The 20881-nt window shown below is 40.0% G+C and overlaps 1 protein-coding gene across 1 annotated transcript in view; it reads right to left on the reverse strand.

The window, feature by feature from the left end:
• LOC103518524 (dynactin subunit 1) overlaps window positions 1-20881 on the reverse strand; it is a gene marked incomplete at its 3' end in the record, with an annotated part of 33092 nt that overhangs the window by 5703 nt on the left and 6508 nt on the right. Inside the window, exons 4-10 of the mRNA XM_026830288.1 lie at window positions 19501-19694; window positions 13226-13294; window positions 11737-11960; window positions 11394-11581; window positions 9848-10007; window positions 8331-8537; window positions 6510-6692 (exon numbers count right to left, since the gene is read on the reverse strand). Coding sequence (XP_026686089.1) covers window positions 6510-6692; window positions 8331-8537; window positions 9848-10007; window positions 11394-11581; window positions 11737-11960; window positions 13226-13294; window positions 19501-19694 — 1225 coding nt within the window. The remainder of the gene's footprint in view (window positions 1-6509; window positions 6693-8330; window positions 8538-9847; window positions 10008-11393; window positions 11582-11736; window positions 11961-13225; window positions 13295-19500; window positions 19695-20881) is intronic.

Genomic DNA, 20881 nt, shown 5'->3' on the forward strand with positions numbered 1-20881 from the left:
ACGCCGAGTAGTTTTATAGCACATTGGTACAACCCGCTTTTGGGTACATGCCGCCACTCTGAAGTTCATCTTTCAATAACTTGCTGATCAACAAATTGTAGCGTAGGAATGACCGGACACAAAAAATCATTTAATTACTGTATTATAACTTTCGCTGATCAGGGGCAGGTATCGGGAACACAACTTCATACAAACCTTTTTCCAACCGGAACCAACTAATACGTTTTCTTTCCCAGTTGGGAACCAACCTCGTACTCAGCCAGCCAGCTACCTTTGGTAAGGCGTAGGTCGCGGGTTCGATTTCCCGCCCGGGGACGGGCCTGTATCTAAAACGATAAAGGTTAATTTTCGGAACGCTGGCTTGTCTCCTATCCTGTCCTTCTTTCTCTTCGATTTGGACGATAAGACGTCAAGTAGTTAAGCAGTTCGCGCTCTATTCATTAAATTGACCCTCTGTTTTTTTAACTCACGCCAACTTCCTAAAATAATAATAATAATAATAAAATATAAATAAATACAATTGAAAAAAAAAAAAAATATAAAACATCACCCAAAAGGTAGAATGCGCCAGTTCCGCCTTTGGAGACCCCGCGTATGACCTTTGGTGAGACTATTGCCAGGACTACAGACTGTGCCAGACTCGCCAGAACATCTTCCGATACCCCGATGTCCGGAATTTCTGTGAAGCTAGACACACGCACGGCTACTTGTTTCAAAATGCTGTAGCATAACTTCCGTGACAGTGGTTAGATGTTGAGTCGCAAGGCCATGTAACCTTTTTCCTCTGTGTTCTGCTGAAAAACAGAATATTCATGTTTCTTCACCTCATTTTTCTTATTCTCTCTAAAATACCTCCACCCTCTAAATAAGTTTATAATAAGACCGAAATACGCGTATCGATAAAATATATTAATTTTGTAAAACTTAAAGTAAGAGTTTTTTATTTCTTAATAGTTTCTAAATAAGATTGATCAGGCCTCAGCAGAGGGTGCCATTGACTGTACATATTTTATGGGGAAAGGTTGGGGTGAAAATACTGGAAAAACGATGAACTCTGTTTCGTGTTAATATAGGCCGGGCGGCGCTTCGAACTCTTGACGTTCGCGCGCGCCCTCCGGGCACGCTTGATTTCTTAATTTCAATAAAATTAAAAGAAAAAATCAATTTCTCTTCACCTTTCCCGTGTTTCAGACAGGGCGGCGTTTTTCGTCAGCCTCAGGGTGGATTGCTTTTAATCTGACATTTTGGTTTTGGCTTACATTCAATACATTCCGTTCTCATTACCGCTATAGCAAAAAAAAAAAAAAAAAAAAAAAAAAAAAAACTGTAGGATAACTGTTTCACTGCCGTTTTATAACGCTATGTCAGAACGTTTCACTGGTTTCGCAGCTTATAATCAAGCTGTTTCACTTATGTTACTATACAAGGAATAACATACTTACAATACCCTATTGGAAAAATACTATAAAACTACTAAAAGAAGTATGTAAAAATCGAACTACCCACATCCTACATAGAACACTTACCTGAATGAGCGCTTGTATAATCTTGGAATCGGTTTGCAAGCAATCGCACGCGGTGGACAGTATCTTCACGTAGTCCATGAGCAATGACCCACATGAGGAGAAACTTGGGTGTCCGGGAAACAGCACCGGATAGAACGTGTTGAAATAGGTGACACACTTCTCTATGTTTTCCGTTGATCCTTCTCGTCCAACTGTGGAGAAGGAGTATGAAGTATGGTTGAGGATTTTTTTTTTTTTTTTTTTTACCAACCTCAGTGGTGCAGTGGTTAGCACAGCACAGTGGACTTTGAATTTGGAGGTTGGTGGTTCGAGCCCAAGTCAGGTCATAAAATTTAGCGTAGTATATTAAGCGGGGAACGACATTTGTGACAAGCATTTATTTTATTTTTTTTATGGCTTTATTTTAAGTGGCAGGGTTCTCACTTACGTGAGCTCTTCCACCCAACCACTGATTTGCTTAACACAATTGAAATTCCTCCTTCTTATTGTTATTTTTTTTTCAAGATCATAAGAACGTAAGACCAAAGTTGATTCTGTAAGGCCGGAAAATCACTATCAGGTAGACCTGAGAGGTACGCCTGTTAGGTCTACCTGACGAGCATACACACTATCAGGTCTGCCTGATACCTGATGAGCAGGTATATCTGATAGTGAGAGGCCGGCTTAACTTTATTACGTAAGATAAGGAGCTCATTTGGGTACAGTGATACTGATGAAGTACAATCTTCTTCTTTTTCTTCGCCTTTTCCCGTGTACAGACGGGGTCGGCGTTTTTCGTCAGCCTCTCAATCAGCTCTAGCTAGGGTGATTGCTTTGGGCTTAGCTTCCCGTGTCCGTTGCGGAACATTTTACTGGGCTGACATTTTACGACACCGGAAGTCCTAAAAAAATTCTATCCGATTATTTACCTGATCTGTCTTGAGCATCTCAATAAATCCGTCCAGAGTCCAATCATTGGCTGCCATCTCAGGATACGACTGACCTGCTTTCAGTAGGACCTCGGGTGTGCACAGGTTAAAACTACTCGCGTACTGACGGAGTATTGCCTGGGGGAAAAGCAGAAAGGGGCCACGGTTAGTTCTGTGTTAACGCGCTTGCTTTCCATGTACAAGGTTACAAGTTCGATACCTACGACTAAAAAAAGAAAAAAAAAAATGCACTCGTATTTCGATTGCAAATAATTTAACAGGATACTTTCTGGTGTTAAACATGTTTGCTCCAAAAGCGGACAAACTATTCAGAAGTAATGACAAAACAAATGATTCCATAAAAAAAGATACAATAGAACCAATCAATGAGCAAACTTCTTTCGTTTGTTGAACTTTTTTGCCAAATTTCATCATAACCAAAATTGGACAATTTGTTTCAAAGTTACGATGGAATAAACAAGTGGAAAAAAGACGGAAAAATTCTAAATTAAAAAACATGAAATTTATTTCGTTCGCTCAATTATTTCTTAGGAGGTGAAAACCGTACCTGTAGTTGAAACAAATGGAAGGACAGCTTGGAGCGACACACAAACTGTTCAGCCTGATGGCTTCTGATGAGATCTGCATGTGTTATGCTATCCACAGGCGGGAACTTCTCCTTAATCTGACTAAGGAGTATTTCACTCTTCCATAGGAGTGAAGGAATAAGGAGTAGCACTCGCACTGCATCATTGTCTCCTGGAATAGTGAAACATTTCATAGTGTTATCATCAATGCATGAGTTGTGCTAATGAAACTTTTCCTTAATCTGACTAAGGAGTATTTCACTCTTCCATAGGAGTGAAGGAATAAGGAGTAGTACTCGCACTGCATCATTGTCTGCTGGAATAGTGAAACATTTCATAGTGTTATCATCAATGTAAGAGTTGTGCTAATGAAACTTCTCCTTAATCTGACTAAGGAGTATTTCACTCATCCATAGGAGTGAAGGAATAAGGAGTAGCACTCGCACTGCATCATTGTCTCCTGGAATAGTGAAACATTTCATAGTGTTATCATCAATGTATGAGTTGTGCTAATGAAACTTCTCCTTAATCTGACTAAGGAGTATTTCACTCTTCCATAGGAGTGAAGGAATAAGGAGTAGTACTCGCACTGCATCATTGTCTCCTGAAACAATAAATAATTGGTAAAATGAGATAAAATGGTAAGTAAATAGGAGAACTTTCATTGCCATAGGAGTGAAGGAATAAGGAGTAGCACTCGCACGGCATCATTGTCTCCTGGAATAGTGAAACATTTCATAGTGTTATCATCAATGCATGAGTTGTGCTAATGAAACTTCTCCTTAATCTGACTAAGGAGTATTTCACTCTTCCATAGGAGTGAAGGAATAAGGAGTAGCACTCGCACGGCATCATTGTCTCCTGGAATAGTGAAACATTTCATAGTGTTATCATCAATGTATGAGTTGTGCTAATGAAACTTCTCCTTAATCTGACTAAGGAGTATTTCACTCTTCCATAGGAGTGAAGGAATAAGGAGTAGCACTCGCACTGCATCATTGTCGAATAGGTAGTGAAACAATAAATAATTGGTAAAATGAGATAAAATGGTAAGTAAATAGGAGAACTTTCATTAGGAGTGAAGGAATAAGGAGTAGTACTCGCACTGCATCATTGTCTCCTGGAATAGTGAAACATTTCATAGTGTTATCATCAATGCATGAGTTGTGCTAATGAAACTTCTCCTTAATCTGACTAAGGAGTATTTCACTCTTCCATAGGAGTGAAGGAATAAGGAGTAGCACTCGCACTGCATCATTGTCGAATAGGTAGTGAAACAATAAATAATTGGTAAAATGAGATAAAATGGTAAGTAAATAGGAGAACTTTCATTACCAGTGTAAAAATATTACTGAAATATGGAAATTGATTGCAAAGGAGGCACTTAGTAATGCTGTGATATCCACAAAAGTTGTAAAAAAGCTTTAAAAAATCACGTTTAATTTTTCCAGGAAAGGAAAGCATTATCTGGGAGCCTGATTTGGTTCTTGGATGTCTACTTATTTGGATACAACTCGTTTTTATCGCCTTATGGATTTTTAAACCTTCCTTCTCCTTAGAATTAAAAGTTAATATGACAGTCCAAGTAATGGGATATGTTTATATGTCTATTTTTTTTTTCTTACAGAATGACTTAATGGCAAAGTTCCCCACATTTGAAAACATTTTTTTTTCCCACATCCTACATAGAACACTTACCTGAATGAGCGCTTGTATAATCTTGGAATCGGTTTGCAAGCAATCGGAAGCGGTGGACAGTATCTTCACGTAGTCCATGAGCAAATGACCCACATGAGAGAACTTGGTGTCGGGAAACAGCACCGGATAGAACGTGTTGAAATAGGTGACACACTTCTCTATGTTTTCCGTTGATACCTTCTCGTCCAACTGTGGATAAAGAAGTATGGGAGGATTTTTTTATTTTTATTTTTTATTTTTTTTTTTACCAACCTCAGTGGTGCAGTGTTTAGCACGGTGGATTTTAAATTTGGAGGATGGTGGTTCGAGCCCAAGTCAGGTCATATAATTTAGCGTAGTATATTAAGCGGGGAACGACCTTTGTGACAAGCATTTTATTTTTTTATGGCTTTATTTTAAGTGGCAGGTTCTCACTTACGTGATGAGCTCTTCCACCCAACCACTGATTTGCTTAACACAATTGAAATTCCTCCTTCTTATTGTTTTTTTTTTTTCAAGATCATAAGAACGTAAGACCAAAGTTGATTCTGTAAGGCCGGAAAATCACTATCAGGTAGACCTGAGAGGTACGCCTGTTAGGTCTACCTGACGAGCACACACACTATCAGGTCTGCCTGATACCTGATGAGCATACACACTATCAGGTATATCTGATAGTGAGAGGCCGGCTTAACTTTATTACGTAAGATAAGGAACTCATTTGGGTACCTACAGTGATACTGACTGAGGAAGTACAATCTTCTTCTTTTTCTTCGCCTTTCCCCGTGTACAGACGGGGTCGGCGTTTTTCGTCAGCCTCTCAGTCTGCTCTAACTAGGGTGATTGCTTTGGGCTTAGCTTAGCTTCCCGTGTCCGTTTCGGAACATTTTACTGGGCTGACATTTTACGACACCGGAAGTCCTAATAATAATAAACTGAATATTAAACAAATTAGGTAGGTACATAGGTACTGATTTTCTCTAATCACGATCGAATAAACTAGGGACTAAAAAATTCCCGGAGGGACGGACCCAGCTTGTTTTTAGGTTTGATAGAAGGAACTGTAACAACGGAGTTCTTTGGACAAAAAAAAAAAAAAAAAAAAAAAAAAAAAAAATATAGAGCAAAAAAGGGTTTTTTGAAAAGGTTTCATAGAGGGAATTGTAACAACGGAGGTCTTATGGTTCTGAAAAAATCAAAGAGAGAAGGAGGACAGGATAGAAGAAAGTCAGCCGTTCCAAAAGCAAACCTCATCTATTTTGGATGAAGTTCGCCTTGGGTGGGAATCAAACCCACGACCTAGGGCTTAGAAGGCAGACGCGCTACCCTCCAAGCTAACTAACTAGGCTGGCTGTTCCCCAATTAATAATACAACACCCCACAAAATTAACTTTACTTGTTTATGACTTGGACTCGAACCATCAACTTCCGAATCCGAAGTCTACGCGCTAACCACACTACGGAGGTGGGTGCTTGCTTTTTTTAGGTTTAATAGAAGGAACTGTAACAACGGAGGTCTTATCACCCCGAATAGAGAAGTAAGACAGGATAGGAGAAAGCCAGCCGTTCCGAGAACAAACCTTATCCTTCAGGTTAAAGTTCGCTCCGGGCGGGAATCGAACCCGCGACCCTCCAAGCTAACTAGACTGATAAAGCTTACCTTATAATCCAACATCTCAGGTATGGCCGTCTTGATAGCAGCCTGGTTGGATGTTTCTATCCGCCCCGGGCGGGAATCGAACCCGCGGCCTAGCGCTTACAAGGCAGACGCACTACCAACTAAGCTAACTAGGCTGGCTGATAAAGCTTACCTTATAATCTAACATCTCAGGTATGGCCGTCTTGATAGCAGCCTGGTTGGATGTTTCCTTGTGTAGTTGATGCTGTAGATCCTGACACTGGTCTTGTAGTTTCTGCACCAATTCCCGGAACTTCACGATGGTCAATTCCCGGTCAGCCAGGGATTCCAGTGCTGCTTCTTTCTCACGGATAACCTGAAAGAGAGAAAGTTTGTATGCTTAATAATATTATTCCTCTTCTAACTCGCCTTTTCCCGTGTTCAGACGGGGTTGTCGTGGTTCAGTGAACTCCATCGTAAAGGTCTCCATCTGAGAATGGAGGAGTTGCAATTGGGAAAATATTATTAATAAAAGGTTGATTCCTACGTTAAGAGTTGTGAAAAAACCAAATATGGTCTGCACCAATTCCCGGAACTTCACGATGGTCAATTCCCGGTCAGCCAGGGATTCCAGTGCTGCTTCTTTCTCACGGATAACCTGAAATGAGAAAGTTTGTATGCTCAATAATTATTCCTCTTCTACCTCGCTTAAAAAAAAAAATAATAATAATAATCTATCCGATTATTTACCTGATCTGTCTTGAGCATCTCAATAAATCCGTCCAGAGTCCAATCATTGGCTGCCATCTCAGGATACGACTGTCCTGCTTTCAGTAGGACCTCGGGTGTGCACAGGTTAAAACTACTCGCGTACTGACGGAGTATTGCCTGGGGGGAAAGCAGAAAGGGGCCACGGTTAGTTCTGTGTTAACGCGCTTGCTTTCCATGTACAAGGTTACAAGTTCGATACCTACGACTAAAAAAAGAAAAAAAAAAATGCACTCGTATTTCGATTGCAAATAATTTAACAGGATACTTTCTGGTGTTAAACATGTTTGCTCCAAAAGCGGACAAACTATTCAGAAGTAATGACAAAACAAATGATTCCATAAAAAAGATAACTTTTTTGCCAAATTTCATCATTACCAAAATTGGACAATTTGTTTCAAAGTTACGATGGAATAAACAAGTGGAAAAAAGACGGAAAAATTCTAAATTAAAAAACATGAAATTTATTTCGTTCGCTCAATTATTTCTTAGGAGGTGAAAACCGTACCTGTAGTTGAAACAAATGGAAGGACAGCTTGGAGCGACACACAAACTGTTCAGCCTGATGGCTTCGGATTAGATCTGCATGTGTTATACTATCCACAGGCGCAGGATACTTTCTGGTGTTAAACATGTTTGCTCCAAAAGCGGACAAACTATTCAGAAGTAATGACAAAACAAATGATTCCATAAAAAAAGATACAATAGAACCAATCAATGAGCAAACTTCTTTCGTTTGTTGAACTTTTTTGCCAAATTTCATCATAACCAAAATTGGACAATTTGTTTCAAAGTTACGATGGAATAAACAAGTGGAAAAAAGATGGAAAAATCCTTGAAGAAAAAGAAAAATTCCGTTGGTCCTTATTTTTCCTGCTCTATGACTTTGAAACATCACCCAAGTAAGCGCAACTGATCTATTAAAGAATTCATTCTTGGTTGAGGTAAAGGCCCGATCGAGCCCAAAATTCAATGAGCAAAATGTTCTTTAGGTATTAAATATACTAGCCAAATTTTAATCAAAATCAAATGAGCTGTTCACAAATTATGGCGATTTTTTTAAAGAGGTTTGACAGAGGGAACTGTAACTGCTAAAATGAGTAATTTCATACAACCTTTTGCACCCACGATCAACCAATGGGCACCCGAAATCTGATTAATTGTTTCAGGTACCAAGTGTGTACGACGTACCACAATAAGTTAACAAAAACTTATTCCATTGATATTTGAATGTATTTGTCCTCACCTCTCTGGTGGCACTCCGGGCCATTTCCACTTCTTCTTTCAGTTCGATCTCAATCTCCTTGGCATCTTCCTGTAGCTGATCGCTGACGACTTGCAACGCTTCCAGATCCACTATCTCCTCGGCTTGCTTGCTCACCAAATCCTCGAGTTCTAACTTCTGCACGGACAGTTGCTGCACCATTTCCTCCGCTCCTAGAGCTGCATCCACCTAGGAGAGAAATGCGCAGGTTAAAGTGATCAGTCATTTTTATTGTAATATGACAGAAAAGAAAGAAAAAGATTAGGTTATTTATTTAGAAAATGATGTAAAAAGAAATATAAACTATCTCTTCTCGATTTATTTGTGGTGAAGCTGAGAGCTTCTTCACAATTTTTGTGGATATCACAGCATTACTAAGAGCCTCCTGTACTATTCCTGACATATCTATAATTTTTCTTTTTACTCTGGTAATGCCGCCACTGGTCGCTACTCGATTAAAGTAGCAACTCAATTGTCTTCGCGAGGCTGAGTGCACCCCGAACTCCAAGCACAGAGCCGAAAAAACCTTGGCCCCAAGAACGTAAGACCAAAGTTGATTCTGTAAGGCCGGAAAATCACTATCAGGTAGACCTGAGAGGTACGCCTGTTAGGTCTACCTGACGAACATACACACTATCAGGTCTGCCTGACGTAAGACCAAAGTTGATTCTGTAAGGCCGGAAAATCACTATCAGGTAGACCTGAGAGGTACGCCTGTTAGGTCTACCTGACGAGCATACACACTATCAGGTCTGCCTGATACCTGATGAGCAGGTATATCTGATAGTGAGAGGCCGGCTTAACTTTATTACGTAAGATAAGGAGCTCATTTGGGTACAGTGATACTGATGAAGTATAGTGTGATACCCACTCGGCCACGGAGGTTGCTAAGAAATATAAACTACATTACGTACAAGACCATGGGCTGAAAATCACTTAGTGTGATACCCACTCGGCCACGGAGGTTGCTAAGAAATATAAACTACATTACGTACAAGACCATGGGCTGAAAATCACCTAGTGTGATACCCACTCGGCCACGGAGGTTGCTAAGAAATATAAACTACATTACGTACAAGACCATGGGCTGAAAATCACTTTTTTTAAATTCAGAGGACTTTAATACTTTTTTTTTTCAAGATATTTCACTGCCGATATTTCTTAGCAATGAAATAACTGCTACATTAGACTCATGTACTTGGTGTCATAGCATTCCCAGCCCGTAGTATGCCTCTACTGAGATGGGTGAGAAGAGACAGACTATTTTCCATATAGGTGCTGAGAACACCAGAAAGTAACCCGTTGAAATATTTGTATTAGAAAAACGAATAATTTTTTGTCGATGGTGGGCATCGAACCCGGAACCTTCTGCATGGCAAGCAAGCGCGTTACCACTGGGCTAACCGTGCCCCCTCCCAACACTCAAAGGCCGACCTCTCAAAACTCCAAAGGAAAAAAAATCCACTCCAGGGACACGAACCCACGACCTCCCCACTCACCTGTTCATGGAGATCCGCGCAGTCCGCTTCCAGTTCTGTCACTCTCTGTTTCAATTTCTCCTGAGATTTGATCAGTTCTGCATTCTCCTGTTTTTTCTCCTCGATGTCCTTCTGTAGTTTACTCATCTCGTGTTTCTCATGGGCTGATAGATCACGCAACCTAGAGTCAAACTTATTATTATTAAATATCTCATGGGCTGATAGATCACGCAACCTAGAGTCAAACTTATTAATAAATAATAAATAAATAAAATAAAATAAATAAAATAGCCTTTATTGAGAAAAGATACAATTCATAACAGATAAATACAATTTTCTCATGGGCTGATAGATCACGCAACCTAGAGTCAAACTTATTTTTATTATTAAATATCTCATGGGCTGATAAATCACGCAACCTAGAGTCAAACTTATTATTATTAAATATCTCATGCGCTGATAGATCACGCAACCTAGAGTCAAACTTATTTTTATTATTAAATATCTCATGGGCTGATAAATCACGCAACCTAGAATCAAACTTGTTTTTATTATTAAATATCTCATGGGCTGATAGATCATACAACCTAGAGTCAAACTTATTATTATTAAATATCTCATGAGCTGATAGATCACGCAACCTAGAGTCAAACTTATTATTATTAAATATCTCATGGGCTGATAGATCACGCAACCTAGAGTCAAACTTATTATTATTAAATATCTCATGGGCTGATAGATCACGCAACCTAGAGTCAAACAGATAATGGGGGAAAAAAACTCAGAAAAAAACCTTCCATAGACCCAATTCAACCCAAAAACTAGTCTTCTTCTTCGCCTTTTCCCAGGTTCAGACAGAATCGACTTTTTTCGTCAGCCTCTCGGCTCTAGGGTGATTGCTTTTGGGCTGACATTTGGTTTTGACTAAAATTTTACGAGTGGATGCCCTTCGCACTCAACCTTTGCTAATTCTTCAGCGAGGGAAATTTCAGGCTGGTATATTTTCCCTGTTTGAAGTCCCCCAGCCATATTAAGCTGGTCTAATCCCTGTTTAAAGTCTTTGACTGCTTTCACTAGATCACTGAACACATAGCTTTTTTCGCCTAATTTTATTTGGATGTTTCTTTCACTCACCTGACCAGTGTTTCTCTCAGTCTCATGTTCTGTTGTTCTAGCTGTTTCATCTGATAGCTTTCACTTGATCACTGAACACATAGCTTTTTTCGCCTAATTTTATTTGGATGTTTCTTTCACTCACCTGACCAGTGTTTCTCTCAGTCACATGTTCTGTTGTTCTAGCTGTTTCATCTGATAGCGACTGACTTCACAATACTATGTATTTCAGTGTTTCTTTCACTCACCTGACCAGTGTTTCTCTCAGTCTGATGTTCTGTTGTTCTAGCTGTTTCATCTGATAGTGACTAACTTCATAATACTATGTATGTCAGTGTTTCTTTCACTCACCTGACCAGTGTTTCTCTCAGTTTGATGTTCTGTTGTTCTAGCTGTTTCATCTGATAGTGACTAACTTCATAATACTATGTATGTCAGTGTTTCTTTCACTCACCTGACCAGTGTTTCTCTCAGTCTCATGTTCTGTTGTTCTAGCTGTTTGATCTGATAGTGACTGACTTCTGTGCCGTCTCCGGCGCCGTCACAAGACTTCTCTATGTCGGCCTTCATTAGTTCAATGTCCAGTGTTAGCTCTTCTATCTTCTCCTTAGCGAGGTCCAGTTCTACTTGTAATGTCTCCGCCTGGAAGTAAAAAAATAATGGAGGAGTTGCAATTGGGAAAATATTATTAATTTTTGGTCTTACCTTTTCTACTACCAATAGATAAGTGTCAGCTAAGGCAAAAGAATCTAAGGGAGGTCTACAGTTAACAGAAACAGTATTCTATTCTCGCTTACCCTCTCCTCGGCCATCTCCTTATCGAGCGTCATCATCTCCAGGGTTTCCACCAGGTCGGCCGTATCTTCCTTGGCCTCCACGGCCTCCTGTTTCTCCTGCTTTAGTTTCTCCAGTTCCCGCTTGAGGCCGGCCTGTGACTCCATGATTTTGGCCTTGAACTCGGCCGACTGATCCAGCTGAATCTTCATTTCGTCCAGGTCCCGCGTCTTCTCACGATACTTGACTGGAAAACCAAGGCGAGGTAAGTAAGGAAGTGGTGCTTTATTTAGACTGTCAGCTTAGAACAAGTTGTTCCATTTCAACCAACAGTTTAATAGAGCACCTCTTTATTGTTATAAGTAATTTTGTTTGTAACTTAATTATATAAAAAGTAAGAAAAATATAAACAAATTACAAGAAAGTTAAAGAAGAAGGAGACAAAAGAAAAGAAGAAAAGGGGGTAAGGTTTAAACAGTACACTCATATGTTCGGGGCCAAGGAACCCGCGGACCAGCAAACCCAAACTTCTCTCTTAATCAAACCCTAAATAATGAAGATGCGGCCTGCGACTCCATGATTTTGGCCTTGAACTCGGCCGACTGATCCAGCTGAATCTTCATTTCGTCCAGGTCCCGCGTCTTCTCACGGTACTTGACTGGAAAACCAAGGCGAGGTAAGTAAGGAAGTAGTGCTTTATTTAGACGGTCAGCTTAGAACAAGTTGTTCCATTTCAACCAACAGTTTAATAGAGCACCTCTTTATTGTTACAAGTAATTTTGTTTGTAATTTAATTATAAAAAAAGTAAGAAAAATATCAACAAACTACAAATTAAAAGTTCTGACAGAGAAGAAAGTTAAAGAAGAAGGAGACAAAAGAAAAGAAGAAAAGGGGGTAAGGTTTAAACAGTACACTCATATGTTCGGGGCCAAGGAACCCGCGGACCAGCAAACCCAAACTTCTCTCTTAATCAAACCCTAAATAATGAAGATGAAAAAAAAAAGACCCAAGAAGAGATGGAAGAATTGTGTACATCAAGACCTGAGAGAAAAAGGACTGAATGGAAACAAAGTTCATAACCGAGCGGACTGCAGTAGACTGACTTAAAACGCCGACCCCGCATAAGCGGGAAAAGGCGAAGAATAAGATGAAAAAAATAATAATAAATTATTACAATACAATAATAAATTATTATTGTTGTTTTTTATTTTATTTAGCCATCTTAAACTTGAAGTTCGTCAGCTGGGCTTTGTCGTTTCCTGTCCTCCTTCTCTGTCCACTTTCGATATGACGAGACCTCCAATGTTACAGTTACCTCTATCAAACGTCTTGAAAAAGAACAAGAAGAAACTGATAGTGACTAACTTCATAATACTATGTATGTCAGTGTTTCTTTCACTCACCTGACCAGTGTTTCTCTCAGTCTGAGAAGAAAATCAAATTGTTCCTACGCTGTGAGAGTGTGAGGTCATTGTTAATCCGCTTGGTTTAACTATACAAAACCTACTCACTCTTCATGGTGTCCAATTTCTCTTTCAGGTCTTGTATCTCCGCTTTCATCTCATCATATAGTTCTTTCACTCACCTGACCAGTGTTTCTCTCAGTCTGATGTTCTAGCTGTTTCATCTGATAGTGACTAACTTCATAATACTATGTATGCCAGTGTTTCTTTCACTCACCTGACCAGTGTTTCTCTCAGTCTGATGTTCTAGCTGTTTCATCTGATAGTGACTAACTTCATAATACTATGTATGTCAGTGTTTCTTTCACTCACCTGACCAGTGTTTCTCTCAGTCTCATGTTCTGTTGCTCTAGCTGTTTCATCTGATAGTGACTAACTTCATAATACTATGTATGTCAGTGTTTCTTTCACTCACCTGACCAGTGTTTCTCTCAGTCTCATGTTCTGTTGCTCTAGCTGTTTCATCTGATAGTGACTAACTTCATAATACTATGTATGTCAGTGTTTCTTTCACTCACCTGACCAGTGTTTCTCTCAGTCTCATGTTCTGTTGCTCTAGCTGTTTCATCTGATAGTGACTAACTTCATAATACTATGTATGTCAGTGTTTCTTTCACTCACCTGACCAGTGTTTCTCTCAGTCTCATGTTCTGTTGCTCTAGCTGTTTCATCTGATAGTGACTAACTTCATAATACTATGTATGTCAGTGTTTCTTTCACTCACCTGACCAGTGTTTCTCTCAGTCTCATGTTCTGTTGCTCTAGCTGTTTCATCTGATAGTGACTAACTTCATAATACTATGTATGTCAGTGTTTCTATCCAATGTTTACCTACCATGCTGGCACCGGTCGCTATGCGCATTTACATGTCATAGCTACTCATTTTCCTCACGAGGCTGAGTGGGCCCCGCAACAGCCAGTCACGGAATCAATTATCTGCATGATACAAATTTCTTGACCCCGCCGGGAATCGAACCCGGGTCTCCCGCGTGCAAAGCGAGTGCAGTGACCACTACGCCATGGGAGCTGACACTTATCTGTTATTTTTCTCATTATGGGACACTATCGGAAAGTTCTCTTCAGCTTAACTCCATACACTAAAAGCTCACTCTGAGGCTTAGGTGTAGGGGCAAACAGCCCCAAAAGATGGGTTAAGCATCTACGAATCGGAAAGTGCGAAATCTCACTAGCCCGATACATATGTTAAAAAAAATTATACACACAGACATTAAACATTAAAGTTGCATGCAACATAGAGGTTGATATACACAGAGGGAAACACTTATGGGGAAAACACAGAGAAATTGGCGAACCAAAGACATATACACAGAGGGAAACACTTATGGGAAAACACAGAGAAATTGGCGAACTAAAAACATAAGAAGCTGGGAAGAAATCAACTAATAGTTAGGACAATGTACAAGGCAAACGACTTACACTTTAAAACTCATTTGTGCCCGCCGATCCCAAATGGGAACAATTTTATTTGGGGTCAGTGGTAAGTTTGTTATGACATATTTCTGATTTTAACTTTCCCCAAAAAAAAAATCTACCAAAAATTATATTTGGGCACAAATGGGTTAACAACTGCCGTCTCACAGTTTCAATCCCCCAGAGAGAGAAAATTCGAGTGGCATCCAGGCAAAAAGTTCCGGCGAATACATTATACTTTCTTTCTTATAGGATAAGGAAAGTAAGAAGTTACTTGTGAAAAACCATTGCGAGAGAAACACCTTTAGGGTCCCCGCAGAACGAGGCATTCAAGATGAAGCCGTATAAAAAAAAAAAGAAAAAAAAAAGAAAAGCAGATTTGTGGCTGTGGCTACACTATATTTTCTTGTGCTTCAGATCACCTTTAGGTATATTTACTATCCCTCCCTTGAATGCCTCGTCGTGTGGGCACCGTTCTGCAGGCGTTAGTTTATGGTAAAGGTACAGGATATTCTTCCTTGATTTTTCCATCATGATTCTACCATGAACGCCACCCAGAAAAATTAATGGAAACGATATAGGCTCAGACGCATTTTACAAATGAAATAGAAAGTAAAAAGTAATGGATCAACTAAGAACATAGCGGGGGGGGGATGGCCAAAAGGGACCAAAGATTCACAAACAAGATCGAGGGCCCACAAGCTTACAAAAAAAATGAAGGGTAAAGCCCAATAGTGGGAGATAGGAGGCTTTTCGCTGAAGAACACTCGAAATTTTGGTCCTACGATTTCAAGTAACACGTAGAGCGATACCAAATCAACTATTGAAAAAAGAAAAAGACCCAACAAACTAAACTCAAAGTAGCAACGTATGTAATCAAGTTAATGTTAAAATAGTTACGAGTAAGTAATAGTAATTGTAATAATAGTTATTGATTTTATTGGTTGGTTAATGGGGTGTGCTAAAGTTTTATACAGTGATATAGATGGCTAGAGAAAACATACCGATAATTCTGGGAGGTATTTAGGCCAAAAGTTTTTCAAGGTGAGGAATGCATTTGGAAAGCTCTAAGGAACTTGTCGCAAGTAACTTACATGTGCGAGTTGCACGTCACAAGTAACTTACATGTGCAAGTTGAACGTCACAAGTAACTTACATGTGCAAGTTGCAAGTCGCAAGTAACTTACATGTACAAGTTGCAAGTCGCAAGTAACTTAGATGTACAAGTTGCACGTCACAAGTAACACACATGTGCAAGTTGCACGTCACAAGTAACTTACATGTGCAAGTTGCAAGTAACATGTGCAAGTTGCACGTCACAAGTAACTTACATGAGCAAGTTGCAAGTCAGCTAGTTGTCCCTGCACACTTGCATGCAAGTTACATTCATCACTATGTTTCCTGTAGCCAACTGTCAAGTGTTACATTTTGAATGAAGTGCTTTACAATCGTAAAGAGTGCAATGGAGTTTAGAGTGAACATGAAAAGCATATGGAATAGAGCAGCAGAAACGTAAAGAGCAGAGCTAACAGAAAGCGAGGATGAATGGCCGGGGGCCACAAAGTGAATTTAAACTCCGTTTAAGTTTTTCTCTCGACTGAAGCAATTTGACTGTCTAATTTTTTTTTCTTTTTTTTAAAAAGAGGTTTGACAGAGGGATCTGTAACTGCTAGGGTCTTATCGTCCCGAAATCGAAGAAAGAAGGAAGTAGCCACTTGACGAGAATAACAATACATCGTGATTTGGGAGCTCACTTTTTTTTAGAGGTTGGACAGAGGGATCTGTAACCTGGCTAGGGTCCTATCGTCCCGAAATCGAAGAAAAGAAGGAAGACAGGATAGGGGAAAGCCAGCCGTTCCGAGAACGAAAATTATCCCATCAGGATAAAATCCGCCCCGGGCGGGAATCGAACCCGCGGCCTTCTAGGCCGCGTGTGAACAGGCCCATAAGACTATGTAGCCAAGTAGCCATGAACATGAAAACTGCCGTATACTACAAGTTGAACTACCAACTAAGCTAACTAGGCTGGCAAACTCGGTTTAAGTTACACTCTCGGATGAAGCAATAGATCAGTTGCGCTTACTTGGGTCATAGAGCAGGAAAAATGAGGACCAACGGAATTTTTCTTTTTCTTCTACTCTTCTACGACTTCTAGATCCCGAGATAAATCGATTAAAAAAATACCGGTAAATCGTGAACTTTGACGTCATGGCATACGCTCCCGTAGGCGATGACGTCATAATTCATGACTTCCGCTTTGTTTGTTTGTGCGCAAGCGTTTCTGCACATTTTGACGTGAAATCTGACGTCACAACTCATTGAACTTTTTCATTAGAACGGCAATGAAAAATTGAATTTTCGACCTTTTAAAGTTACTTTTTCGGAGTTTTGACCTCGGATTTGTATTTTTCACAACTTTTTACGTAGGAATCGACCGTTTATTAATAATATTTTCCCGATTGCAACTCCTCCATTTTTGGGATCAATCTCGTAAAGACCTTTTTTAAAAGTGAGGTCCAGAGTTCACTTTTTTTTCAATTTAAACAGGTCTTATTGTGTTCTTTTCTTCTTTGACCTTGTTCAGATTGCTGAGGTAGGTGACCTGCCTCGGTGGTGTAGTGGTCAAGGCGCTCGCCTGGTAAACAGGAGGGCGTGGGTTCAATCCCAGCCGAGGTATGGAATACCTACCTCGGTGGTGTAGTGGTCAAGGCGCTCGCCTGGTAAACAGGAGGGCGTGGGTTCAATCCCAGCCGAGGTATGGAATACCTACCTCGGTGGTGTAGTGGTCAAGGCGCTACCTACCTCGGTGGTGTAGTGGTCAAGGCGCTACCTACCTCGGTGGTGTAGTGGTCAAGGCGCTACCTACCTCGGTGGTGTAGTGGTCAAGGCGCTACCTACCTCGGTGGTGTAGTGGTCAAGGCGCTACCTACCTCGGTGGTGTAGTGGTCAAGGCGCTACCTACCTCGGTGGTGTAGTGGTCAAGGCGCTACCTACCTCGGTGGTGTAGTGGTCAAGGCGCTACCTACCTCGGTGGTGTAGTGGTCAAGGCGCTACCTACCTCGGTGGTGTAGTGGTCAAGGCGCTACCTACCTCGGTGGTGTAGTGGTCAAGGCGCTCGCCTGGTAAACAGGAGGGCGTGGGTTCAATCCCAGCCGAGGTATGGAATACCTACCTCGGTGGTGTAGTGGTCAAGGCGCTACCTACCTCGGTGGTGTAGTGGTCAAGGCGCTACCTACCTCGGTGGTGTAGTGGTCAAGGCGCTACCTACCTCGGTGGTGTAGTGGTCAAGGCGCTACCTACCTCGGTGGTGTAGTGGTCAAGGCGCTACCTACCTCGGTGGTGTAGTGGTCAAGGCGCTAACGAGTGTAAGGCTCAGGTGTAGGGGCAAACAGCCTCAAAAGATGGGTTAAGCATCTACGAATCGGAAAGTGCGAAATCTCACTAGCCCGATACAAATGTTAAAAAAATTATACACACAGACATTAAACATTAAAGTTGCATGCAACATAGAGGTTGATATACACAGAGGGGAAACACTTATGGAAAAACACAGAGAAATTGGCGAACTAAAGACATATACACAGAGGGAAACACTTATGGAAAACACAGAGAAATTGGCGAACCAAAGACATATACACAGAGGGAAACACTTATGGAAAACACAGAGAAATTGGCGAACCAAAGACATAAGAAGCCGGGGAGAAATCAACTAATAGTTAGGACAATGTACAAGACAAACGACGTACACTTTAAAACTCAATTGTGCCCGCCGATGGGAACAATTTTATTTGGGGACAATTTTATTTGGGGTCAGTGGTTTTTAAAAATAATTGATTTTACGCCCCTTTCAAGGCAATTACAAAAATTCTAAAAAGAATATTTCCGAAGATCATTTTTTCAAGAGGTTTGATGGCGGGTAACTGCTAAGGTATTATCGTCGCAAAAGCGAAGAGAGAAGGAAGACAGGATAGGAGAGTCAGCCGTTCCGAGAACAAACCTTATCTGTTTAGGATAAAATCCACCCCGGGCGAGAATTGAACCCTAGGCTGGCTATGAAGATGAAAATAAAGAAATAGAATTTGGGAAGAACTTCTTTAATATTTTTTCGCGACTGTTCTCCCAATATGACAACTGTGTTTGCTAGTGGACCTGCAAAAATTGAACAAATTAGTCAGGCACCTATAGTTTGAGATTATGTACCTTGATGTGGACACTCGGAATAGAAACTTGTCCTTAAGCCTGATTCCCACCATTATGGAGGTCATATTTCAGTCAAAATATTCTTCCTGATAGGTAATTAATTCTAAAATCTAAATCATGAATCTTTGTGGTAAAGCAGAGAGCTTTCTCACAACTTTGTGGGTATCACAGTATTACAAGTCTTTTATTTACTATTTTATCCGTATTCTTAAAATTAAATAACCTGAGTAAAATAATAGTCACTCCTATCTAATTCCCGCCACGCACCCTGAGAACGTCTGATAGACCTCAGTCTGTCGTCTTGACGTGTGTGGCGGAAACAACTCAAGACCTAGGTCTGTCAAACCGTCTGATAGATGATAGACGGTCTCAGCGTAAGTGGCAGGCTTCATCGGCACTAAAAATTTGACCATTCGTTGAACGTACCTACTGTGACCTATAGGTTACCTATATGAATAAGAGGTAGTCTTTTGGATAAGCTTTCCTAAAAAGAAAAAAAAAAAAAATGATGAGTTGGCATGAGAACTCATTCAAATTCTTTGTAATATTTTTAAAATATAAAATTTATTATTGAAATTAAATCAAAAGAATATGTGAGCTTAACAAATTCTTACTGGGGGAACACATGCTAGGGATCTGCAAAGGGTTCATAAAAAGCCAAAAATATTAGAAGAAAAACAGAATATCAAATCAAATAAGAAAGAGAAAAAGTGGCTGGATAAAAGTTACCTCAATGAAGGAAGATCTCTTGCTTAGAGACCCTGGTACTTGAGCATCGGGTAAATTGCCTGGGATGTTTGGAGTTGATGAACTCACATCTTCTCGGCTCTTATTGGTTGAATTGCTCTTGATTGAGCTTGTGCTGCTGGTTAGAGATTGACGGGAGCTGGATGGAGAAAAAAATTTGCTCATTGAACAAACAAAGTAAGTATACATATGCTAACAAAGTAAATTTTCCTATTAGTTTGCATGCCTGTTTGTTTCACTAAAAATATTGGATGATTTGTCCCATTTTGATGGCACTTGGTAGACATGTTCAACACATAAAGGAAGTTTTCTCAATAGATTTTGACCTTATGCCCCAATGTCCACGTTTCACTCATGAAGATATCAAGGCTCAACGTTATCTTTTGAATGGTATCGAGCAGGTGATTGCTCTTCACAAGGAAAAGTTGCTGTCAATGGTTCCTGGCATTTTGAAACTGTTCTATGACTATGATATTCTTGAAGAAAAGGTCTTATTGGAGTGGGCTGAAAAAACATCCAAGAAGTATGTTTCAAAAGAACTGAGTGCCGAGATTCGTTCCCGTGCTGAACCTTTCATCAAATGGTTGCGTGAAGCTGAGGAGGAAGACAGTGACTCAGAGGAGTCTGATGATGACTTGCCCAATGTCCACAAAATTATAAAGAGAATCTATCGATTATATCAATATTGTATCTACCTGCCAATACTTACACAGGTGTTTCAGTGCTTTTCCTAGTCCTTTTTCAATTGATGCAATAAAGGAAAGAATAGAACAAAGGGTTTAATTTTAGTTTTTAGTTTGGGATGAAAGAAATGAGACTCCAAGGTATCTTCAGTTCATCCATCAAATGGGATAAGTGTACATGAAGAGATAAAAAAAGTCTTAATCATATTAGGTAAGTTTATATTTTTCTGACATGTATTATTTGTGGGAGGGATATGAAATTTATTTTTGCATATCCTCAAAGATCCACTTTTCTTGCCCTTCTTTCTGAGTCACTCAATTATTATTAATTTCTAGACTTTTTTTTTCAGTTAGGTGCTTTAACCTTTGGTAAGGTTGTTCACGCCGAATTACTAGACTTTAAATATAATTAAGAGCTTACCTGCTCAATCTACTAGCTTTGGGAGTAACCAGTTTACTTGGAGGCCCAACTCCCAATGTCCACAAAATTATAAAAAGAATCTATCAATTATATCAATATTGTATCTACCTGCAAATACTTACACAGGTGTTTCAGTGCTTTTCCTAGTCCTTTTTCAATTGATGCAATGAAGAACAAAGGGTTTAATTTTAGTTTTTAGTTTGGGATGAAAGAAATGAGACT

The sequence above is a fragment of the Diaphorina citri genome, unplaced genomic scaffold (genome assembly GCF_000475195.1).
Source record: "Diaphorina citri unplaced genomic scaffold, Diaci psyllid genome assembly version 1.1 scaffold2227, whole genome shotgun sequence".
NCBI classification, from domain to species: Eukaryota; Metazoa; Arthropoda; class Insecta; order Hemiptera; family Psyllidae; genus Diaphorina; species Diaphorina citri.